Source organism: Passer montanus, unplaced genomic scaffold, assembly GCF_014805655.1.
Source record: "Passer montanus isolate IOZ18808 unplaced genomic scaffold, ASM1480565v1 scaffold67, whole genome shotgun sequence".
Taxonomy (NCBI): Eukaryota; Metazoa; Chordata; class Aves; order Passeriformes; family Passeridae; genus Passer; species Passer montanus.
Window position 1 is genome coordinate 2,744,834 of NW_024371815.1, and position 26,115 is coordinate 2,770,948.

At 37.2% G+C, this 26,115-nt stretch overlaps 1 protein-coding gene across 1 annotated transcript in view; it reads left to right on the top strand.

The window, feature by feature from the left end:
• The window catches only part of SORCS2 (sortilin related VPS10 domain containing receptor 2), a 548,577-nt gene extending 522,943 nt beyond the window's left edge, over positions 1 to 25,634 (top strand). Inside the window, exons 24-28 of the mRNA XM_039728870.1 lie at positions 1,370 to 1,495; positions 6,088 to 6,187; positions 7,615 to 7,717; positions 16,149 to 16,252; positions 18,836 to 25,634. Coding sequence (XP_039584804.1) covers positions 1,370 to 1,495; positions 6,088 to 6,187; positions 7,615 to 7,717; positions 16,149 to 16,252; positions 18,836 to 18,900 — 498 coding nt within the window. The 3' untranslated portion in view covers positions 18,901 to 25,634. The remainder of the gene's footprint in view (positions 1 to 1,369; positions 1,496 to 6,087; positions 6,188 to 7,614; positions 7,718 to 16,148; positions 16,253 to 18,835) is intronic.
• Positions 25,635 to 26,115: the final 481 nt, after the last annotated feature.

Below are 26,115 nucleotides of genomic sequence, written 5' to 3' on the forward strand. Positions count from 1 at the left end.
CTAAATATTGCTCTCTGGGATTAGGGATGGACATATTAGCAAACACTGCTGACTCCAAAACAGGAAGAGTTAAGTAGCTTAAATGTGATAGATTTAGAAGCTAAGCAATGTGTAATGTAAAAGACATAATCTTTGTGTAAAAACAAAGCTGAAAGAAAGAATTTCCTGTGCTTGTTCTGTAACTTTGAAAATTATATATAATATATAGGCACACAATTTGTACAGTTGTTTTTCAGAGCATGTTCACAAAAGAAATGTGGATTTGGAACAGCTGAATCCTGTAGGTTAAATCAAATACAAACTATGCAGTAGTTCTGTGGCATTAGATCACCTCATGGAAACGGGGCTCGAGAGCTCTGCAGGCACACACCCTGCCAGCAACTGAGGGTGCACACACTGGCTTTCATGAGGGCAGTAGCACTGAGGTACAGCTTGATATTGTTTATAAAATATTGGAATTTTAAATTATTTTACTCTGCCTGGATTTGCGGTCATGCAAATCAGGTTCTAAACTTTTTGACTTTATATTTTCCTGCTTTCTTTTTTTTTTAGATTCTTATCAAATGTCGAATTAATTTCTTGCTTTAATCAATTTAAACTCATTCCATAATGAGTTTCACTAGTGTCAGTCAAAAAATAGCTTACTCCCCTATAAAATAACTGTTACATTTTAATAATTACTAAAACATTTGCCAAAGTATACGAACAATTTAATGCAGTTTCAGAATCTGTTTGAGGAAGGCCAAGGAAAGTGGCCGCGGTACAGTCACTAGAATTGTGTGGCTGCATTGTACAAACATGTAGAAACTTGGGACTAAAAGCCAAATTTGCACAAATATTTTACGAATAGATTCACTTGACTTTCAGCAGGGGAATGAAGGTATTCATTACAATTTCAGGAGCAGAACCTCAGTGTTAGTGTCACATTGAAGGGCTTCTCTCTGTCCATTAAGCACCTTCCTAAGCAACCTTCAAAAGCTAAAGCTAGCTGTAATGAATATGCACTTCTAAGTCTACACTGTGTCTGAACGGCCCACAATGGATCCTGAACCACTTAGGATTGTTTTTGTATGTTACTGCAGAAGTGCTTGGCCATTGCAGAGTTTTTATAAAACCTGAAAACCTCTTCATGTTGTTTCTTTTCTTGATGCCACTGAATTACTTTAATGTGATAACAGCACTTAGGCCTTCCAATATTCAAGGAGCGACTCACATTTCGGTACATTTATGTTTGGCCTTGTTCATGTTTCAGCTTCTAGTGGAATTCTTTTTAAATATTAAGGATCTGAACAATGAGTCAAAAAGCCATATGTGGAGATACTTATGTATTTTATATAAAACACAAAGTGTGTCTTTGTTGTCTTCACAGGAGACCAGTATACCTGAAGAAACACTCATGACAGTTGTGAAACCTGGTCTGCCCACAGCTGCTGACTTGCATGTGCTACTACCAGCAAATCAACCAAAAAAGAAGAGAAGCATAACAAGTGATAAGGTAACCAGAGCAATGCACATCTGCCTAGGACAGCCTTCATCCTGTTTTGCAAGAAGTGGCTGTAGTCTCATTGCCTTTATATGAAATTAAGAGGTGATCTCTGCCTATGTAAAGATCTCACTCCCATCTGACAAGATACATATGAATACTACAGAAGCTATGTCTGCTGTGTTTGACAGTGTCCAGAGCAGCATAATCTACTTCTTTCTGGTATTAGTGTGTTTCTCAAGAATATTTAAATTTGGTCTGTCATTTAAACAGAAAAAGTAGTGATACATGTCATTTGGTGAAGCAAAGAGCAGAGCAGAGTCTCTGCACTGTCTTCAGAAGGAAATTAGATTTCAGGTCCAAACACACCCAGAACCTTAGTCATTGACCCATAATGTAAAGAGCATCTAGCAAGTATTTTCTGCCCTTGTAAGAAAATGTCATTTTCAATTGGCAAAAAACAAATTTAGTGAACACAGGATTGAAAATCATATTTTAGGTTCTCCCTAGGTGTTTTCAAACAAAGTTTCCTCCATAGTAAAAGACTTCATGCCATTTGAAAACCAGAAGACTGTTTGACACTTACAATTTATTATATTTGTCCCTTTGCTGTGACAGAGAAGAAGCAGATGCTAGCTGTGTGCCTGTACCTTGCAGTTCTTGTCCTGCCAGTTACAAAGAATCAGTGTAGGGTATCCTTAACTTTGAAGAACATTTTACAGCTTTTTAAGACAAGGTCATGGTCTCCCAAGTGCTGGAGAAGAGGGAAGACAAAGCTCTTCATATTAACATAAACCAAATAGATTGTGTTTGGAGTTCATGAGATATACTTTGGAAGGTCCAAAGGAGTATGTTGAAGTTGTCCAAGTACTTGAACAGGTGTCTATCATTAAAATGTGTGAGTGCACAAAGCTTTCTACTTTTTTGGCAGACACCCTTACTGTTCTCCCATGTAATCACAGTGAGAATTCCTGGGAGTTTGAATTCCTGATTATGTTGCAGAAAATAGTTAATTTTAGTAGTTGTTTCTTTTTTAGAAATCCATTCATGAACTAAGGCTTTCAGCCAGGAGAATATTACCACTTCAAAATTATTTGAAAATTTACATTTCTTGAGGAAACAACGTGAAGCTTCTAAAGGAAATTCCTTATTCTGAGCCTGTGGGGAATGGACATGTTCAATAGTTTAAGGAAACTAATGGTGATAGATTATTTTGGTTGTACAAACATTTTACTTCAGTGCAAAGTGTTATGCATATTAGTTCCCTTTAAATCTCAAATTCTGTATTGGTGCTGTGCTTCAAGGCAGCTTAAAGAGTATCAGTTAAAATCAATGCTGTCTTAAGATTTTTCTCGTGTTTGTGTATGAAACATCATGTGAGTTACTTTAAAGCATAAAGAGGAGCAATCCTATGCTGAAAACAATTTGGAAAAGCTTCCATTCCGTGGGGCCATAGGGATGTTTCAGTAGTCTAGCAGGACACAGATTTGTAATTAGTTCTCCAGTAAGGCCTTGCAAAGGTTTTCTGGAACTAGAGGAGCAGGGGAAGGGGAAAGTAATTGTATAATCTGGAGAATATGTGTATATTTCTGACATTGTTAGGATGAACCAGGTCAGAGCCATGGCTGGAGCAGGAACAAGGGAGCCAGGAGCAATTTCAGCAGCCTGTGCTCTGCTGTGGTAATAAGTCAGGTACACCAGTCTCACATCTCAACACCGACTGTTTTGTAGAGTACAGAGCTGCAGAGATGTACAGCCAGTCTTCTTGTGACAGCTGCCTACATTTCTGGTTTTATATTATTACTAATGGGCGTTGTTTTAGCTTTTCATATGTGCAGATAAATTTGTTGTTCTAGACTTCAATGGCAAAAATTTTGACAAAATATATCAGAATCAATTGTGACTTGAGAAATCTCCTGAAAATATACCCTATATAAATAAACTTAGAAGCAATAGCTTCTGGTAACTCAACAGGAAAATATTCATGTTGTCATAAGTTTAAAGATTACTTACATTCCCTTCTGTTACTAGAAGAGAATTCTGAAGATTTTTATCATGAATCAGTGGAAAGATGTGCTTTGTCATGCTGCTCATCCCAGTTCTCAAAGTCAGAGTTGTGACACTTTTGTGAGGACTCAGCAATGCAGAATTTTTTCTGCACATTTGGAGGAGGTGTCCCTGATACTCTTAACTTAGTCTTAACTTAGACATAGTGATAAAATGTATTTTCTTAAAGAGAACCTCTTTGTTCTTGGCTGAAAACCTTTTAGATTTGGGAATGTTACATTATTGCAGAAATATTAAAGGCAATAATTTCTTGTTCAGGTAGGGAATAGTTGCTTGCTGGAGTTTTTACTGGTCCTTTACATGGAGTGTTGGGATGTGATACTATTTATTAGGTTAGTCATGGACAATACAAATAATTACTGATAAAAGTAGCCATCAATAACAAAGATGGTAAGTAAGCTGTCAGTGCAATAGGAGGAGCCCTTGGAAATTCTGAAAATTTATTCCACTCTGACAAGAGTCCTTTTTGTTTCAAGTATATGTAGGGAGAAATAAAAGCTGACTGTGATTTAACCTGCTTTCAAGAACAGAGAAATTTTTAAAGTATTCCATTCTGATTATAGACTCCAGAGAAGACTCGGTTGCTTAATTTATGCACAGCTACTGCATGTCTAATGTCAGGTGGGATGAGTCCAGTTGAAAGAGTCAATTAAAATGTAATTAAACTATAATCTGGAAGGCAGGGGCTCTGAGGAAGATTTCTATCCAGACAAACTACTTCACAAAAATTCCCAATGAGTTGCTTTGGCAAAAAGGGAAAGTCAGAACCCAAGATGTAGAAGTGGGTAAGAGTTTGAACATTGTCATTATTTTTCATTCTTTTACATTCTTATAATGCTGGAGCCATTGTGTTCACATGTTCAAATATTGTCATTGTAAAGGATGTAGAAAAAGCAGATAGAAAATTCAAATGCTGGTCTATGAACCTGAAACTTAAGTCTAGCGAGGAGCTCCATAAATACCTTGGGGCAGAAAATAAAACCCCCATGAGCTCTAAAAAAAACATCAGTTTTTCAGTGAAATAAGTAAGCCAGAACCTTTGGCTGGATTCACATGAGATTCCAGCTTTTGACCTGAGGACATGTTGATATAGATTTGGGTACAAATCTATATCAAGCAGTGGAGAGTTAAATAACAAACAGGTCTTAATCACTTAAGCAAAAACCACATGAAATGTTGGGTTTCTTATGAACCTGCCAGGAAAATATGAGGAATCAAAAGTTATGGAGCTCAGAAATTTCATGTACTGGCTGTAAGTCGTTTAACCTAAAGTATTGTCTCTCTGGCACTGTACACCATGAACTCATGAATGAACCTGGATGGATACAAAGGAACTTTATTCATTGACAGCAGCATCACTTTAAAAACACCTAATCCTAAGGAGGAGTTACTCCTAAGTGGAGTTGTCATCTCCATTTTCTTTTCAGGCTTTAGGCAACAAGATAAATACTTATGAGCTATCTGCTGTAATTGTCTTGTGAAATAACTGAAGCTATGCTCACCATTACGTTGAGTCATTCCCACATTAAAAAAATTTAATAAAGTCAGTGGAATAGCTTCAGAAGTTAGATATTCCTCAAAAAGAATGATGATATTTGAACTTTTGTATAGTGTCTGTCCATTATATGAGAGGGACTACAGGGATTTTTATCCATTATACTTCAAAAGCATGTCAAAGATGAGCACCATAATTGATAATATAGTAACAGGAGTTACTTGTGAAGGTTTCATGGATATAAAGAAAATTTCTAATTTGGCATCCTCTGGGAAGTCGTGTCTCAAATTATAAGGCAGAGAGTATAAAACTAGCTTTGATCTTTTAGAAAATTGACCATGTTGAAGACACAAGCAAGTAGAAAGTATAATTCAGACAATTTGTCATCTGGGGTTAGGATGTGAGGGTATATTTAATGGTTCTGCTCCATAAAAATATGAGAGACCATATTTCACTATGCTCTATCCACTGGAAGAAAATGGGAGGAATACTGATTTTTTTTCCACATGAATGAATGCATATATTTCTGTGGAGTATTGTTAAAAATTAGCTATTAATGGAATTCATTCCATTGTAGGTAAGAAGGTAAGGTAAGGAGGTAAGGAGGTAAATTATGACATGCAGTTCATTGTTAAGTAGTAGTTAATTTTCATGGCAAAAAATCCAAAGTTACATCACAGGTTTTCTTCTGATAGGTTAGAAGAATGGGGCTTTTAATATGGATTATGCATTGTGTGAGTTATGACCCAGGTAAACCCAATAGCATGTGCAAATTGCTTGCTGTCTGTCTCATAGTGGGTAAACGTAAAGACTTGGGTAATCAAAAAGAAAGATTTGGCTATAAAATTGTGATGTTTTCAGCTTTTATGTCTTCTGGAGTTTTGCTTGATTTTTAAATATTGAATTTCTTTTAGATTTCAGCTCATCATTGACAAGTGCTTTCACCATTTAAAGAATCAGAGGGTTTCCTTTTTAGAACATTGAGTGTCTCAAAGTGGAACAGAGCACAAGACATCTGATGTTCTCTCTGTTGTATTTTCAGAGAATAGCAGCTATAAAGCAGGCCCTGAATGCACACAACATCAGTTTCTTTCTGAGGGGAGGATACTGGGTCTTAGTGACTTTAGCTGACTCCGATTCAGGTAAATATATAAAAAAAGCTATCAATAGACTAACTTTTGGATGCCTGTTCAAGTTCTAATAATTTAAGGAGAAAATCTTTGTATCAATATGTATGTGACATATAACACATATGTACATATTTACTTGGTACTTGTTACATATAAATAAACACATATAAATATATGATTATATATATATATGTATATATGCATATAAGTATACATTTTCATTTGGTCATTATTAACTATCACAAGCAAATAATTTTTTTTTTTATATTTCCATTTTGTCAGACCTCATGATTTGTATCACATGCTTCTTGCTTTTTCTGTGTAACCCCAACATAAAGTAAATACCTCCATTGTACAAAATAGTGCTCTGAAGGAAGAGCCAGCCAGGCTTCAAAAATACATCTGGTGATCTAAAAGCTCTTTAGATCTGGCTGCTAAGAAAACAGAACTTCTTTGCCCTTATATCAGCCATTAACTCTGCTGCTGTGACTACATGGGTCTAACACAAGGCTTGCTGCATCTCTGCCATGTATCTCTGATCTTCTGATCAACTAATGGGAAGGTTGCTGTAGGGTCTCCACACTGCTAATCTGTCCTGAGATAAATTGTGTTTTTTCTCTGTTTAAAACAAATGGAGATGGGGTGTTGTGTGCATTTCCTGCCTCCCTGGATTGACTGTTGATGGAAACTGGTTGAAGAGAGTTTGTGTGCATACATGTGTGTATTTTAAACAGAGAGATGTTAAAATTATGTTTTAACCATAAAGTCTAGCTTTGACTTGAATCTTTCATGAGAATGTCCTGTAATTTTTGTTTGTGCATTATCTCCCATAATATATCCTTTATTAAGGATATATTATGGGAGATTATCTGTCATTTCTCTGTAGAAAAAAAGCTCTTTTATCTAGTTTCTAATGCAGAATTGTGCTACAGTCTCACTGTGGTCCCTTGTCTGGTGTAAAGAGTTGACATTTGTTTGCCAGCACAAAAGAGAAGGAAATGTTCATTCCAGCCTTTATCAATGCATGACCTTGATGAGTTCATTTGTTGTTCAGAGCCTTAGTTTCTCCATCTGTGAAATTAATACAGCCCTGCTTTTGCCAAGCAAATATGTAGGGTGTGTGATCATTTACTATGATAACTTCAGAGTCCCTAAAAAAACTCTAACCATCACTGAGTATGCAAATAATTAAATATTCAGGATCTTGGGTTTTGCTCTTTGTTGCTTTATATTTTTTAAAGGGGTCCTCTGTTCTTCAGTAACAAGCCACCAACTAATTCTGTGGTTTTGCCATTCTGAAGAAGCCAGATGGATTGAAAAGAAGAGGTTGCAAAAACAGTTGATGGTTTTCACCTTACAATTAAATAGAAAAGAATGCTCAATAATGTGAATGATGTGGAAGGGGACATGCAAAACTGTTCTTTTATTTTGTGTTTCAGACTCTCAGAGGATTGGAGGAGGCAGTGGCTACTGGGCTATTGTGGTTCTCTTTGTTGTTTGTTTAGTTGCAGTCGGGGCTTTCATCCTCTACAAGTTCAAAAGGCAAGTAAATGTTAATCAATAAATGCATTTTAGTAATTAGATTTATCCATAGATTATCAAGACATAGTTTGTTATTTATAAAGAAGATTCTTGAAGAATTGCAAGAAGTACATCACTTTGAAAGTCATATTTTTCTGAACTTTTCAGACATCAAGGTACTGCACTAATGCTTGCTTCACTTGCTGTGATCCAAGATAAATATCAACAATATGGGAACTATGGAGAGTTTGTTCAGTTTGTCTAAATAATACCATCAAGAATCAGAGCTGAACTAAAATATCATTCCTGATTAATTCCCTTCTCATTACTCCTAACATTTATGAATAAGCTAAAACTATTGGGACAGGGAGTGTATCTGCAATGCTGATTTGCTTAAAAAAGTAGTTTTATCGAAGCATGTAATGCTCTGGGGCTTCTCTTTGCACACATTACATTTTAATTGCTGAGGCAATGCCATGGAGAATGACTGACAGCAAGAAATTAGCTTTAACTTGGCACTAGAGTGTGTGGAGGGAAGAAATATTTCTGCAAGATATATTTCTTATGTGGAGGATATTCTTAAAACTGAGCAATGCCAGCCTTGGACAGTCTGATATATCTTTAGTCTGTGATTAATTTTAATCCAATCTGCTGTGCAATTTAAATAATTTGTTGTTGTTCATGGGACAGTGCTATCATTGTCTATCCTACTGATATTTTTGTATCTGTATCTCTGGGGCATTCAGAAGCTGTTAGGTTTGTGCATACTGGAAATAAGCTTTCACCATCATCATCATCATCATCATCGTCTCCTGTTGTCCTTCCTCAGTGAGGATTCATACTGATTTGCCTCATTTATTAAGGGGTGATTTTTATTTAAAATAAATATGTTTATAGAACTACAAGCAGCATTAAGTTTGTGGCAGCAGTAAATGAAGCTAATATTAAATAAGAGTTTGTTTAGCTAAAGTGTTTTTATGTCAATAGAGAAAAACTCCTTTTTCTTCAAGAACCTGTGATTTTTGGAGTTCATAGTGACTGATTGCTTTAAAGGACAAAGCACAGAATGCTGTATCAGCCTGTCTAAAATGGAATAAAAATCCATTTTACTCTTTTAGGTGCCTGAAGCAAGGAAAAAACATAAAAATGGTTGATGTGATGTAATTATATTATTTCAATAGCAATACAATGGAGGATTTTCTGTTTGTGTTTTGATCATAAAACTTCCTTGTGATATCTTGTAAAAGCTATCTGATTTATATATTTTATTAGCTCTTAAATGAGAGTAATTAAATAACAGTCACAATTACTGCATGGTAGAAGAAGTGTAAAATATTCAAGAAAGTAATAGAAAAATATTCTTCCTTGAGTTCTTTCTAAAATGCTCTATGAACCGTTGCTTTATAAGTAGAGCTTTTATTAAGGAGGAAAATACAGTGCAATTTCCAAATTGTGCATCTCTTGCATTTCTGTATATAATTTATAAAAATCATTTGAATTTACATTTGGGGGCTGGGGGTAATTTAGATGCAAGTGAGGACTATTGTGAGATATATTCAAAAGTTTGTCAGTAGCCTAAAAACAGCTGTTGGCATTGATGAATGACCATGCAGTAGTGTTCAATTTTAGTCTGTATCTTATGTGTTTCTGAGATATTTGAAAGAATCCTTTTTAAATAATACTGGTAAGCTTTTCAAAATTGACAATTTTCTTGGTTGCATACTTCATTTGCAATTTCTTCTTCAAAGAATACTGAGCACCTAATCAGTGCTATGTTTCAAAAATTGCTTTTTCCTCATGGGCTCCCTGTGAACTCCTTTCCCCCCAAGATCTTTAATCCCTTTAAAAGAGTCTTTCCTGTGTTTATGGAGATGATTGGTGCATTCCTGGATCCACATGGAGTACTTGTTGGGAGTACAGTCCCTTTAAAGTCAGTACAGCGAGTATGTAAGTTTACAAACTGGCCCACAGAGACTGAGGCTATGAAATGACTGTCCTTTATAGATATAAAAGTTGCAAGTTATAATAAATTAAGGAGACTTTTCGCTATTATATGCCTGGGTATTAAAAATTAATTTGCTGAAAGAATGCCATAGGCAATAAAAAATGTTCAATTTTAGGTGATAATTTCAGAATTACTGTGGCCTGTGGTAACTCAGATAACTTGGGGAAATAAAAATATTATTTAATTCCACAGAGAAATTACAGATGTGTAAAGTGTTGAAATGATAATACTGTCCATAATTATGATGTATGATTTACAAACCTAAGGAGGACATGGAAGACATTTGGTGGTGCCTTCCCTTCATTCAGGTAGATTAATACAAAGGTTAAAACACCTTTTTCCCTACCCTAGTGAAATTTTTTTGGATTCTCGTTTTATCACTACACTGAATGGGTCTACAGGACCTGCAGCTGGCATTGGAGCACATGCAAAGCAGATGGTTTGCAGGAGAACTGTATGAACATGTCTTGGGCTGCTTTCTCTCTTTGCTGGCTCAAAGTTTGATACCTGAAAAGATGCAAGATGGAAAAACTGACTTGCAAAATAAGATGGTAACTGGATTGGCAGGGAGGTTACAGCTTAATACACGAGAGCATTTCATCTATTTGCAGTGACAGATTTCAGGACTTGTGAAGAAAAAAGCAGAAAAAATAGCGGGCTTGTGTAGATCTACAGCTTTGATAGAAAATGGTGAAACATGCCCAAACTGCCCCATGGTTTCTGAGTGCTGAAAGATCTTGTCCCTAAGCATGGTCACCCACCCAAACTGTTCTTGAAGTCTGTAATTTTATGATCTGCTGGATAACCAGAGCTGTTACGGCTGTCTAGCTAGTGACTGGATGACTGTAGGTCACGTTTTATATGCCCTAATCCCAAATACTTAGGCATTGACTAGGAAGACTGATTCCCTCTGTTTTTACATGCTGTAAAATTGCAAGTGTTTGTTCTTTCATGTCCCCATTCCTGAAATTCATGCACCCCCCACTTTATCTGATGGTTCCTTTGTGCAACACGCCACTTCCAGAAAAACTGGTACTGGAGTCCCCAGAGTTTAGGAAGTGACTCCTGGAAATCCCAAGCATGGTTCATTGCTTTAAACCAAGGTAAAAAAAAAAAAAAAAAAAAAAAAAATCCAAAATGTTTTGAGAAACACAGGGGTTTGATCCTTTGTGATCAGAGTAGATAAGGACTTCAGAGCAGGGCTATTTTCACGCTGTGTATGGCAAGTAAATTTTAAATTATAAATGCGATGGGTTTTTAAGAACTAATGGTAGTGGTGTTCAACAAATGAGCTGTTTGGTTTATCTGAGCTATTGGTTTAGGTAGTTTAGAGGAGGAATGGCAACAAGGAGCAAGGGCTCATTCCTTGCAGTTGAACCAACCTTGCCTGTGCAGGAGGAGCAGAGCTGTTAGCAGCTGTGGGTGGTGGGCAACGAGTGAAGCAACTTTGCCCAACTCTGCTCTCACTTCCTGACTATGGAAAGCACCACAGAGTGGGTGCCTCAAGCAAACAATATGTTGCAATACTCACTAGTATGCTCCAGTTGTTTAAGCATCCAGGTAAAATGGATTGCAGCTGCTTCTTTTGCCCACTATAATATGAAGCAGCTGGAAAATAATTTTGAAAAATCCAGGGCTATTTCTTATTCATGGATCTGGGGTCTGCGTATATTTTTTTATAGCATGCCATCTTTACTAGATTTGATTCAGTAAAAACACATTTCTTCCATTCCCTTTGAAACAATGTTTGTATTTTTTTGTGGTTTTCAAGCTGCCATCCAGAAAAGATTTCTTCATCCTCTCAGTAGAAGCTTTATGGTGTGGGATCCTGGGCAACAGTATAGAGAAGGGAAATAGCACTGTCTGCACCAGGCAAAGTGGAGGAAAGGAAAATTATATTTTAGCCACATCAAAGCTGCCATGTAATCATCATGCCACTAGCAGAGGATCTGAAATCATCATTTTCTTATTTTTCATTTCTGTATAATAACACAATACTAGAGTAGCCAAACCAGAGCAAATAGCTGGCTTTTGTGCTTATGTATTTTACCTGGCTAATTGCAGCAAACTCAATTCTCTGAAAGAGTATGAAAATATTAATCTTTTAATTTGTATGCAAACTACTTTACTACTTAAAGCTGCATGCATTGTTTTCACAAATCACTATGAATCATCTTCACCCAGATTTATACCATTTTGTGTGTATTCCTTTTTTGCCTGCTACTATCAAGTACCAATTTTGGTAAATGAACCCCCTCTTGGGTCATTTCCACAATCTGGAGCAGAACTGTGTTATCTTTCTGCCTCATTGACTTACTATCTCATTTTCAGTCTCTGAAGAAAAGCTATCTTTTTTCCCCACCTTGCTTATACTACTTTTATGTTCCATGAGAGCAAGCTTAGTCCCAATCCATGCCTTTTAGTGATAAAAAAAAACAGGCACTAATTTAATGTTCCATAATATTTTGTAAAAACATCCTCAGAAATCAAAGTAATAGCATGCAGAAAAGATTTCAGAAATGAAAGAGGGGAGTATATCAGGAGTGCCTCAAAGCACAAAGAAGTCAATCATCTGAACATTTATCCAAACATAATAAAGTCAACACCACAATAAAGTATTCTATTTAATGGATTATTATTGTCGTTATTTTTATCTAAGTTCCAAGAGAATGCTACATTATTACATATTCTTTGCCATGTGAATATGTTCATATGTTTTATACTAAACTGAATTTTAATCAAGCCTCTGGAAAATAAATGAAGTTTTATAAAGGCAAATGAATATTTTTTTCCACAAAGAAGGAACTGAAAGCCAAATAAACCAGAGCTTAAATGAGCAGGAATCAATATTGCATCCACCTCCTGCTGTTCCTTCCTGCTGAACATCTTTAAGTGCTAACAGTTTGGGGTATGAATTGATTAGAATTTGTGAATAAAGGAAGGAAAACAAAGTCCTTCCTGGAATATCTTCTAAAAGGTGTGGGACCTGGAGAGCTTGGTGAAAAGAATGTGTGGTGATGTTCTTTAGTAGTGGTGTGCAGAATTACATCTCTAGCTCATATTTTTATGGTCCTCAAGGCAGGGAAAATATTTCTTCTTTTTCATGATTGAAATAAAATGCTGCAGGAAAAACAAAAGGAACTAAAAATGTAAACTGTGGAGTGCTGCTCAGCAGAGGTAATTGTCTCCAGTGATGGATGTGAAGCACATGCATTTTGCAGATGAGTTAAGCCCCCAAAGAAACGATTGCATAATCTTCTTGTCTGTTCTTCTAAATGTGCTTTCAATTTTCATACTGCTGATACAAATCTCTTGGGTCAAATTTCGTGTCTTGTCATGTTTTCACAGTAGTCTTTCATGTAGACCCAAGAATTTCAGCTCTGCCTGCTTCAAACACTTACACTGGACTCAAAATTAACTGCTTCTTGAAGAAGAGCAAAGCACATCGGGGTACACTAGATGTAGGGATGGCAGCCTCCTTCCTGCATGTTTGAGTAGTAAAAAGCAACATTTCCAGAATCAGACCCATCTTTAGTGAGGCTCCAGTATCCACATCCTATTTCATCCCACAGTGTGGTCATCCCTTATAAACAGAATATCCGGCACATGTGTTAAAAATGCCTCTTGAAAAGGCTTGGCCTGTCATTGTCTTCAGGGTGGCTCAGTGTGTTCCTTATAAAACTGAGCCATTATGAAAGACAGAAAGATCTCTGTAGTGTATAAAAGGTCTAATGCTTACAGTACATGTCTTCTCAAGGCCTGTGATAGTCTCCTTCCTTCAGTCCATTCAGTGTTAGTCTTTTCCATGTCAGTGTGAGAAGCAAAGGAAAGTGTGAAAGTACTGAGTAGCTCAGCTTTACACCTTCCCCAAAGGACCTGCACTTAGCAGAATTGGGCAGGATAAGGCGAGTGAGAAATAACAGTTCACTTTTTTTTCTTTTTTTTTCTCTTTTTATTCCTAAACCATAAGGAAGTGGTCTTAGCAACAATGCATTTACTGGTTATTTGTGAATTTGGGAGATTTCTTCATTCTTCCTGAATGTCTTTACTATTATGTGTTCTGCTCATGGTTCTCTCTAGGTAGTAAGTCATGCAGGAGCTGTGAGCTGAAGCCTCAGGATTTACACCAAAGGACACACTTTGCTAACCTGGTTTCATAGGCAGTAGTCACACTAGCAGCCCTTCTCTCTTTACTTAACTGCAAAGGTCTGATGTGCCATATGGCTTTGAGATGTTTAACAATTTATAATGTCAAAATTGTTTTGATAATGCCATTGATGCTTCTTCAATCTGTCAGAAATAGTTCGGAGAAGGTTATTATAATTATTGTAGAAACATATGTGCTAATTCTGCAGATGTGTTACAGAGACATTCTTCTGGGTTTTGTCTCCCCTAGGCTTTTGATGGTGGACTGAAAGTGAGCAGTTTGACAGGTTTGATGCAGGTCTGATTGAGAGAATAGTTTTCCACATGACCAATTTCATTACCAGACACATTAAAAACAGTCTGGAGTTACTGGCCCTAGAGAAAAAAAATCAAAATTAATTACCTAATGTATTTGTTTTGGTTATGAGGAATGTCCTTCCTTCTTGCAAAATGGCTTTTTTTATCCATAAGGAGAGTGATGCAGGGCTTGGCTTTATGTGCATGTTTTGGTTGGAGGAGTCCTCAGACCTGTTGAAGTGATCATAATAACACAGCATTGTGTCATCAGACCTTCTTTCCATCCCTGTCCTTTTCCTTTTGGTTTTGTACTGCTTATAAATAATGGGATAAAATACCTAATTTTTATTTAGATATATAATTGTGTGTGTGTGTATGTATACACACACTATACAGATATGTGTGTTTGTGTAGATATATAGGACTGATATAATTGTGTGTATGTGTGTGTATGTATGTATACACACACTATACAGATATGTGTGTTTGTGTAGATATATAGGACTCAATTTGTCTTTTGGATTGTTCAGATTAAAGGGAAGGTATTATCTTCAGTCATCTTTAATTTTTAGTAAGTTCCATTTATTTTCATTAATTTGATGCAATGAAAGTTGTTTTTCAGAATAGTTTGTTGCAGTTACTTTTTAAAAAATTGTACCCCTTGCTAAAGACACCTTTGAAATGGCATTTAAAACATATCTTCTTCAAAAGCCTAGAGAAAATAGAATAATCTTTATATTTATCCAGCTTTTAAACTGCTGCTGTAACAAGGAGCAGGAGATGGTTGCTTTTAGAGAGATGCCTAAAAATTAGTGTCACTTTTTCTATTCTCTCTCTGTCTAAAGGGGCTCAACAGAAACCACAGCTGTTCAACTCTGTTTTTTCTCTTCTTCTCATTGTTTTTCTTTTCTGCCCATTCTAATAATCTGTCTTTAAGCACAGACTTTGACAGCATGATCTGCTGTCATGCTGCTCAAGCTGTCAAGCAGCTTCTGGCGCTGTAGGAAACGGAGCTTAGAGCCTGCAGTTCCCTAATCTGAAGTGCTTGGTGCTTGGGAAAGGATGTCCCATGTGCCTAGGCAGATGCAGGTGAACACAGCTACAGCACAAAGGGTATGGCTCTTGAGGAATGTTTAAACCATAAAATCTGTTGCAAAGCTAGCAGTCCCTGATTTTTCCTTTTGAGTTGACAAAGTCTAATTTAAATTAATCTAGTTAAGAAGCCCTTATCAAGTCCTAAGCCTCCCAGTCTCAGCCAGGGTGATAATTTAATAGGATGCTTTTTGTTTCTCTAGATTCCAGTCAGAGTGAGTGAATTATTGTCTCTTGTGGAGTTTGTCTAATTAATCAGTTCCCAGTCCAAAATTTTTACTCTGTCTCCTTCAGTGCTGCCTGCTAAACTTAACCAACCTCCCCTGTCTTGTGCTCTTATTGATGCCTGTTTATGTTCTTGCTCCTTCCCCCTTGGTCCTGGCCTCCTAGCTTCTCAGTCTCTGCTCCTGTCCATTCCCTGTATCCTGGACTTCTCCTGACTTTTTCTCCCTGACCCTGATTGACTATGAGTGCCATCTGATGCTATCACACTTCAATGTCAGCCCACAAGCTCAGGGAGATGTGATGATGATGGCAGCCCAGCTTAATGTATGTGACAGCACCTGGGACCAAGAATGAACAGCACCCACTGGGCCCTTTTATTGCTTGAATTCTTAAAATAGGTTTTCTGTGGCTTTAGTAATTTTTTTCAACATTGCTCATTGTTAATCTTAGAAATGGATGCTTAACTATTATGTTAGTCTGGAGATCCTGATAAGGCAGTTACATAAAAATCATGACAGAGAACAAATAATTGGTAAGTTTAGGTTATAATCACAAAATTAAGGTAGGATTGGATTGGTGATGATTTTTTGTTCTGGAACAACTTTGCCTTGCTGGAGCTCTGCTCTGATGCCTGTGTGTGACACAAAAGAATTCCATCCCAAAATTTTTTCTTCTTGTCCCATTTAGGAAACTGCCAGGCAGAAATGTCTACGCCCAGATGCACAATGAAAAAGAGCAGGAGATGACAAGCCCTGTTAATCACAGTGAGGACACCCAGAACATCATCCAGGGTGAGGAGTTTATTGATGATGATCTGGACTCTCAAACACTAGGTAACGCAAGAGGTAACTTCGTTTTTAGCTTATAAATTTTCCTAAGTAGTTGATTTTAAATTTATGTTTGTTTTCATTTTTGTTCTTTTTTATTTTCTGTTCAGTCTCAAAAATATGCAAATGGTAACAACAGTAACAAGGGATCATCTCAATCACCTTTTGGCTTGCTTGAGATACAGGCTAATGTATGGATGACATGCTATATAGAGCATGAGCACAGACATAGTTTAATGTCAGGAGACTGACTTGGACAATTTTAGAAATAAATTATATTTGGTAGAATGGGATATAATCTGCAACAGTTGAATTCACTCAATAATCCCCTGAATTAGTGGAAAATTTAGTTCAGGCCAGAAGGATTTGTAGAGTCAATGCCTCTGTGATTTCAGACGGATTATATGGAGATCCATTGCATTATTTGCCTTCATATTCCAATGGCATTTAAAGTTTCTTTTATTAGAAACATTAAATTTATTCATGTATTGAAAGTATCATAAATCTTCCTTAATTTAGCTGTTGATTTTCTACTATTCATGAGGTGGTTATAAAGAATCCATGAGGGAAACTTTCTGTGAGTATCTCAGTGCAAATGATTTCAGTGTCAGGTGGAAGTGTATATCCTGGCACCCTGTGGTTAGTTTTAATGCAACACGGACTTCTGATCTATAATACATTGTCTTCAGACTGCTTTCAGGTCACAGTCTGAAAACTGTAGGACAATGTAAACAGTTCAATTTCTGAAAATTTGTGAAAATAAATCAGATGATCCAAAGCTTTGGGGATTTGTAGCAGTAGATTGATGGTGTGAAAGGCAATTGTAATGTCTTTGTGAACCCCAAGGAAGAAGATGTGTTTTAGCTGCACCCAAGGTAGCCTGGGCAAGACAGAGCCTGGCCTGATGAGAGATTTCTTTATTTTGGGTTTCACCTTTTTTGTTTTTTGTCGATGTCTTTATTTTCATTTGCAGAACTGTGTGCTGCTTCTAGGTTCTTGGAGGTGTTAGCTTTGAACACAAGGGAAGAATCCAGCCTCTTGCTTTGCTTTGTGTATTTCTATCTCTTCTCAGACAACCTTGTGTATGAGTATCACTGCTTTCATTCTAATTCTGCAAGACGACCTTTTTTGCTCTCCTGACTTTACCGGAGTTAGTTTCAAAAACAAACCTGGAAAAACAAAGTCTATGTTAAATTTGTTTGGTCATCTCGTCTCCAGGGTCTTTAGAGGAGAAGCTGAATGCTAACAAGGTCCTTGCCTATTAAAGTGGAGCATTCAAACACCTCTAGTAATGTACAAAAGCATAACTTCTTTTAATGGTAGAAAATCCCTCATGGCTTATTTAAAAGAAAGCAGCTTGGGATGCTCTAATAAAGAAATGCTACCCTGATTTGTAACACATTTAGAATTAATCTCTGCTTGCCCTGCATTTGTTACTCAGAGAAAACAAAAATCTCCCATCTGAGCAGAGCATTATTTTTGGGTTAAAGAGTACAAGATCATGATGTTTTCATGACATAAGAATGTGAATGTGATTTTGAGGTGATTTGTGCTTCAGCCAGACTGTCTGCAGCAGCAGTCTTTCCAGGAGAGTGTAAAAATCTCATTTTTGTGGATCATAATCATTCGTATTTGTCAGCTGCTGTACAGCTTTTAGACAGAAGATATTATTTAATACATAAAACTACACTCCTGCTTGCTCTACTGTTTTGTTATTTGCAATACTTTCCACTAGCTCCGGTATTGCTCAGTACTGCAGAAAGAAAATATTCCTGTTAATGATACTCTATTTTATCTGGTTTAGACTAAGAATGTAATCCCTGCTTTATATTAAATTCTGGTTTACTACATTATTTGCAGAAGGTTCCTATGCTATGGAGATCCCTTCTAGTTCTGGTGAGCTTTCTCCCTCCCTCTTGGGAGATGTCAGTAGCCGCCTCCGCTCCGAGCGCAGCAGGGAGTTACAGGCCTGGGTTTCTGTTTGTTCTCTCTCTTCTCATAACTTTTGAATTTCCACAGTACAGTATTTCCAGACTCACCCATCCACTTTTTTTGTTTTCTATATATTTTATGTTGCCTACTTTATCGCAACCCCCACCTTGGGACTCCTCAACACCATTACCTTGCAGTGACTCCTTCTGGGAGAAGTGGCAACTTGAACAGCTACAGAGTTCCCTTATTGCTGATGCCGGTCAGTGTCCAGTCCCAGGTCAGTGGCATGTCGAATGGACGCCTCAGGTTCCATTCTCCTCCCTCACCTGCACCCCTCGAGACAACTACACCTTTATAAGCCACAAAGAGAACCAACTTATGCTGTCACTGGGATAGAAACCCTAGGAATTCACCACAAATCCACCACCATGACCAAAAGCTTTGTGCAAAAGTGTGCTGTAGGTACATGGAGCTGTTGCACCAACCTTCACCTGACCTGTTGTTTGATAAAGACACTCTTTTATGCAATTTATTTGTCTCTGCAATAAAAGGGGGATTTATTGTGGAGTACCTGAATTGCACTAATGTTGGCCTTTTGTTTCTGTATTTTCCTAGGCAATCACTCAGGCGTGGTTTTGAGCATCAACTCCAGAGAGATGCACAGTTACCTGGTTAGCTGATATTTGCAGCTGAACACAAAAACCGAAAGACTCTTCACTGTACCATTTTATTTTTCCCTGGTGATGTTCCAAAATCGCAAACATGGCTGTAAATGCTGATGGAGAGGAGGTTTCTTATCAGTCCTGTGGAAAAAGCATCCATCATCAGTTACCAAGGGCAAAGGATAACATGTCTTGTGTTCACTCTATGGCCTGGGAACTCATTTCGACTGAAACTCAAATTATGGTAGCAAATTTGTAGCCCTAGGCACCTTCAATGCCACCTTGTTTCTTTTCTGTATATGCTCTATTTCTTTATGTTTATTTTTAGAATGATTGACTGTAACTTTTTAATTATATTTTTAATTGAGGTATTCAGTGGAAGGCTGGGAGTCTTCTTGATTTTTACACAAGTGACTAGACCAGAAAAGATGGTTGATCACAATGACAATTTTTTTAGTAGGCCAAGTGTTTCTATACTGGGAAAGGACTGAGAGACAAATGCACTCCTAGTTGAGACCAGCTCTTAACTTAAACATGTGTGAGACAATCTAACAAATTTAGGCTTAGGCCCTTCTGAGGATTAAAGGAAGTAAAATGTTAATTAGGATATCTCGTAATATACAATAATGCTCTTGTAATTGTAGCAAGTCCTGACAAACTATCAGCACCAGTATCTTCCCCCATCCCATCACATGTGAAAGAAAAACACCAGCTTGATGCTATTTCCAGACCAGGTGCCTTCACTTGTGGACAGTCATTTTAGTTGCTCTTTTCCTTTTCCTGAGCGAGCCCCTCTAGGATGATGGCAGCTGCCAGATGAGTTCTCCTGTTAAACCCTAGGCTGGTGGCCTGTCTTTTTTTAAATTCCCAGAGAGTGTAAATACCTCTTTTACACAGTTTTCTTTGTATGGTTATTTTTTAAAAACTTCCTATAAGGGCAGCCGTGCTGGCTGGGTCAGAGTTCTGCTCTGGGAAGGGCTGGGTAGAAATGCCATCTCCTTCCCACAGCATCCCTGTTTGGGATTTCCCCTGGCATGTGCCCTTGCTGGTGGGAGTAGGCAAACCCCAACCTGACCTTTTCCACTTGGGTTGGTTTGACAATCCAAAGGGTCACAGGGATGATGGGAAGGGATTAGGGCTTCCTGTTTCCTTCCCATCACCACAGGGTGTCTCTCATTCCCTACCACCAGTGGCCGAGTTTCTGCAGGGGAAGGGCTTCTGGAGGAGCTGCCTGCAGAAAGGCTTGTGAGCCCGGTCCTTGTTTCCTCATCCCAGTTTTGTCAGAGTTTCCTAGTCTTGACCTCTGCATCCCTAGGGAATGGAGATGCAGTGAATCCACACTCCTCTTGTCTTTTCTCTGTCACTTATTTTAGCCATGTAGGAAAACAAGTGGGGTGTGGTGAGTTTAAATGTCTGACATCCTGTCTGTCACAGCTGCCTGGGATTAGGATGCTTCTCTAAGAAACCTATATAATCTCTTCACTTTTTGCCTTTGATAGAGAATAAATAACTTTGTACTCACTGAATGTCATACTGATGCTAGTGACAAGTTCGCACACCACCTTGTTAAAAAAGGATACAGATAGCTCATTGTCCAGAATATGCAAACAGAAAATAATGAATGCCAGTCAAATAGAAAAGGACTGTCTTAAAATCAGTGTATGCATTGGAATCATTCTTCAATGTAGCTGTGAATATAGAACATATTATCATCAAATGCAGCAGATTGGGATGTAGTAATTCAGTGCAGTACTGTAGGCTCTCACAAACCCCATAGGATGTATGAGTAAAGCACAAGAAAATCTAGATTATAAATTTACTGTAAGGAACTAGGTGGAGAAGTTAAAGATTCTGAAAAGCACTTGCAAACTGCTCAGGAAAACAATTACAAAAATTATTCTAAGATTTCTGCCTATTTAGTTGTATAGTGCCATGTGAATTTATTAACAGAGAAGCAATGCCCTGGGTGACTGTTGTGTGCCAGACTGTGGAAATCCAAGGTCTTAAATGTATCTGAGTCTGGGTTTCTTGAAGAGAAGTGCATATACAAAACACGCTGTGAATTGGAAACTCTTGGGATCATTGCACCAGGGGCTTTCTTTCCTCACCAGCTCTTCTTGCTTTTTCTAGTGGAAATGAGCTGGAGCAGAGAATAAAATAACATTGCAACCATCTTACTTGTTCCTGTGAAATAAATCTGAAATAGGTTGTTTGTATAGGGCAGGTGAGTGGCAAACCAGCTTCATAGACAAGTAATGGGATGGAAGATCCAGCCTGGGGTTGTTCTCACATGGTTAGTCTGATTGGCAAAGGACTCTGTTGGAACAAGGTCAACATCTAGTTTATGCTTTAACAGCTACTTTTATACATTTAATTCAGGGTGATTTGTGTCTGATCACAGGAGTCTTTTGGAACATGGTAGAATATTTAACTACTTGATACTCTAATTAACACTTAGCACAGTGTAGTGCCTGTAATAATTTTTTCCAATGCTTATTAGTTTGATTCATACAGCACTCCTGTGAGGTTGGTTTGTCATGTCTTAAAAACGGTGTTTTCTAAAGACATGTTGGTATTACCATAACTGTATTAATAATACCCAGCAGATAATAAAGGAAGCCTTTGATTTCCTCACAAGAATAATTTTAAAATTAATTATTTTAAAATGCAGAAAACATTGTTGCCATTTTCTCATTCATGGTGTCTTGGTTTATCTGTAAATGAAAAGACTCACTAGTGCTAGTTCTCAAATCTCTTGAACTACATCCATGATATCTTTTTGTCCTTTATTTGTATCTAAAACCCTGATACATGAGTATTCAGAAACACAGAGTTGCTTCTATGCACAAGTGCTAGTCACACATGTGTGCATGCACACATGCAGTATTTGTACATATTTCAGTTATGTTTTTTAATGTGGAAGGGTGATGTGGTGGCTAAGAAACAGAAGATGACTGTCAGATACCTGGATTCTGTGCCCAGGCTTTGAGCAAATTACTTCCCTTGTATGTGTTCTGGTTTCCCCACCTGTAAAATGGGGCTGATAGTAATTATCTACCTCACAGGGGTATTGTGAGGCTAAATTAATTACTGTTTATTCAGGATCATCAGAGCAAAAGAATTTTGTGAGCATAAATTATTAATGGTTTAACTTTCTTTGTTTCACTTGTAATTATCATTGTTCCTAAAAGTTCTCTACTGAAACCAGCTGCCATTATGTATAAATGTAAAAAACACATAATTCAACAAAAAAGGTGCATCACTGGTAAAAAAGAAAAAAAAAAAAATTTTATTTAAACACTGCTATTGGAACATTGTTATGTTCCAACATTGGCTGTGAATTTGCTGCTGCACACTAGTATTGTGAACTCACTTCTCTGCATTGTTATTTGATCAAAAATCTTATAAAAATGGGTACAGTGATATTTATCAGCACTGATATTGAACTATACTGAATCTATAAAAACTGGCAGAGTACTGGCCTCGTTGGCCTCTTTTGGCCTTCTTAAAATCTGATGTATTTGCAATTTCAATAATACTCTGTACTTTTCAGAGTGCTCCAAGCAGTATGATCTGAAGCATTCTAACAAAGCCATCAAGATTTACAGCTGTTATCTTTGCTTTCTCTTTTGGCATTAAATGTTTTATATGGCTTTGGAACAGCCTGTCCATATAAAATACTCAGAAATGCTCAGAGGACATTTAGGGGAAATGCACACAGTGTTAATTAATTTTTCAATAATATAAGCAATATAAACCAGTGTATATTTTTATACTCTGTTGAAAAGGGTGGTGGAAATGGCTGTGAAGAAATAGAAGGCCTGAGGCAAAATGTTGTTGTTATCCACAATTCACATCCAATTTCTTGGAACTCTTTTATGATATTCTCATTGAATTAAATTCTTCTTCATGTATTTTCTTCTTCCAATGACTGGTGTAATGAGGAGAAAGCTGTTTATTCATATAAAGTAGATGATTTGTTAAGTAAGTGTCTTGTAGACAAAGACAAATCAGTGCTTTGCCATTAGCTGTTTCTAGTGGAAAGCAGGTTTCATCTGACATGATTATCATGGTTAGCTGTGTTTTCAGTCCAATGAGACCTCTTAGTGGGAAGACTCCACTACTGTATGCTGTCACTTTAATAGAGGTCAATAGAATGGAACTGCAGTAATTTCCACCCTCTTTACACAGATACATGCTCAAAGAAATGTGTGGGATAAAGAAAATCTTTACAAGAAATTAAATACATTACTTGGTTGCAGTAGCTTTTTGATGATGAACCAGAGGTTCTGATTAGTTTTGAATTTCTAGTGTTATTTCAAGTCAATGTTTCTAAGTAGATAGAATCGATGACAGTTTCAGTCATAGATTTTTCCTATGTTTCCTATTAAAAAAGTTTTGTAATTTTTACATTAATGATACTTCAGGGGAAAAGAGAGACTTAACATTTTATTTCATTGCACAGTCCCTGCCAGTTGGAGTTATTGTAGTCGTTTTATTGTATATTGATTGATACCACTATATTGTTTCCATATTCATTTTTATTTCAGCATTTTAGATGAAAGTAAGTGCCCATTTCTCTCAAAATATTGGATTTTCACCAGGACAAAATTTATAAGCATTTACCCTTACAAATCTTGATTTTTGAGATGCCAAATTTTGTTTTGTCTTTTAAGTCCATCCAAAAAGTTGCTTCCTGGCTCATTGTCTCTGTTTTAGTCCCAGTTGTACATTGCTTCTACAACTTTCTTCAAAAGACTGGCACATAGCCAGGACTAGTCTGAGAAAAACTAAAACTTTCATTAGAATGGCATTTAATTGACTATAAGTAAGGTCTGCTCAGATAATTATCTTAATGTTAAGTTTGTATTTTCGTGTTCTGTATTTCCTTTCAGCATCTTAGCATTTGCCCTCTCTGTGCCATTTAAACGCATTTTTATTCTAGTAATGTTTTTGACTTATTTTTAGACTATAATCATCAAAGTGACAAATAACTCAGACCCCCAGTTAGCTTTTGCAATTAATAGCCTAACCCTGCAGTCTTTGAGAAATGTCAAACTGTGTCCTCTCAAATTTGTAACCTTCTGTCCCAAGCCAGCCCTTCTCCCCAGCTGATCACCTCAGCAGCACTGCCTCCAGCTGCCTGTGCCTGCTTGGACTGGAGGGGGTGCAGAAGGGTTCATCCATGCTGAGACAGCCTAGAACAGCCCATTTCCCAAATCTGGATGGGAATGTCATGCAGGAAAAAGTTCTTATTTGTTCCTTCTTTTCAAGTGTGTTGCATAAGCAGAGCGGGTGCATGTTACTGGGGAAAGAGCCTGTGATGGTACTTCAGGCTGCTCTGGAGGGTAAAGAATGCATCCTCTTGGAATATTTTTCCATTGAAATTTATATGTACAGCAAGTTAGTTTCATGATTTTTAATATGAGATCTCATTTCTGTAAGTCTTCAGTCCCAGCTTTTTTCTTCCTGTTAAATGGAGTAGCAAATTACTTAAACTATGAATTGTGGAGCCATATATGTCTTCCATTCTTTTCATCCCTTGTTTTTCACATGTGAAGCTTGTCAGCATTACTGTTTCCAGCTAGTTTATATGCTGGTAGCTGAGATGATCTTCTGTAAGACAGTATCTAACATAAGCATTACTGGAAGGCTTAGAAATATGTACTCTGAAATATAACAACATAGCTGTGTGAAAAAATCCTCATCAAAGAGCTGTTATGATTTGCATTAAATACTTTTTAGTAGTATCTCTAAAAATACATACTCTTAATTGCCAACTCTTTGCCTCTCACTCCTTCCAGATTGATTTTCTTTCAGAAGAACATTTACTAGCCCTGACAGAGAGTTCATTCTTTCCCTTACACAAGTAATTTTGCTTAATATTTTTTTCTTTGCAACACTTGCATTTCACACAAACTTTGTCTTGTCTGTTTTGATCAGCCTTGATTTCTGTTTCTGTAGAATTTGCATCTTTACACTGATTGCTTGCAATACAATGGACATAAAGCCCTGTTAAGCAGCAATAATACAAGCAGCAGTACCTGGCACTGCTTAAATAATATGCCTTTTTTGCACGTATTTTTAATGGTATAATGAGTATATTAATCACCAGGAAGGCCAGGCATTCCAAATAACTTTCTTAACATGTCGTTTAATATTTCTGTTATTTGTTGCTAATTTTAGGCAGCTTTTGATACTTATATTTAGTTCTTACTGACAGTGTCTGCTCTTGCAGATCAAAGCAAATGAATTGGCTAACTCGCTTTTTAGAAAAAGTATTAATTCACACTGCTTATTGATTAAAAGGGTTTAAAAATGAAATCTTTCTGAAATGGTGAAAGAGATACTTTTAATGAGGACAGCTCATACAGGAAAACAGAAGGCTTATATCCATGTGGCTTTTGAGATATTCTTGTTAGGAATTTTGAATAGAAAGGACTGTGCAGACATCAGTAACAGGCACGTAGACAGTTAGCAAATGGTAGAACTAGTCCAAAGGAGAATATTGTCATACACCACCTCTGTGTTTCAGGTTCACATTAGGGCCTTTAAATAGTTAAAATTACAGAATATCTTCACAAACAAACTGCCCAGCAAATTGCCAAATTCATTGGCCCCATTTGCGTGTGAATACACTGCACTCTTTGGGGTTAATCTTCTGAGATGCTGGAGTAGCAAAGTAACTGTTCATGAAGCCACCTGCATTGTTTAGTGCTTCCAAATCTTTGCCAAGTAGCTTCTGAAACTAGAAAAAAGAAAAAAAAGGCAAATTTTCACTCTTTTCTGTTTCTCCTCCTTTCCCCCCACCCCTGTTTTGTAGTCCTTTTGTTCTCTTTCATTATTGCTGCTGTTTGTGGCTCTGCCTTGCTGGCTCCTCCAGATGACAGCTGTCTACAGTCTGCTTTTTCTTCCTTGCTTTTTGTTCTGCTTTATGTTACTGTCTGCGTTTCTATTTGGATATGCACCCTACTGTGTCCCAACTGATAACAAGAAGAATCACAATCTTCCCCATCCCTGCCTCTCCTCTAAGCTCTGCTCTATTATCTGAGTCGATGAGGTTTCCTGTGCTTTGTGTCACTGCACTCCATCCTTCCTGTTTCTTTCCCCACTTTAGTATCTTTTAATCCTTTGAGTTTTAATTTTGGCTCTTATTTTTGCTAAACCTTTCTGGAATTCTTTTACTTTCAAGAACTTCTCTCAGATGTTCATCTCAGAGGGCACATGCTTCTA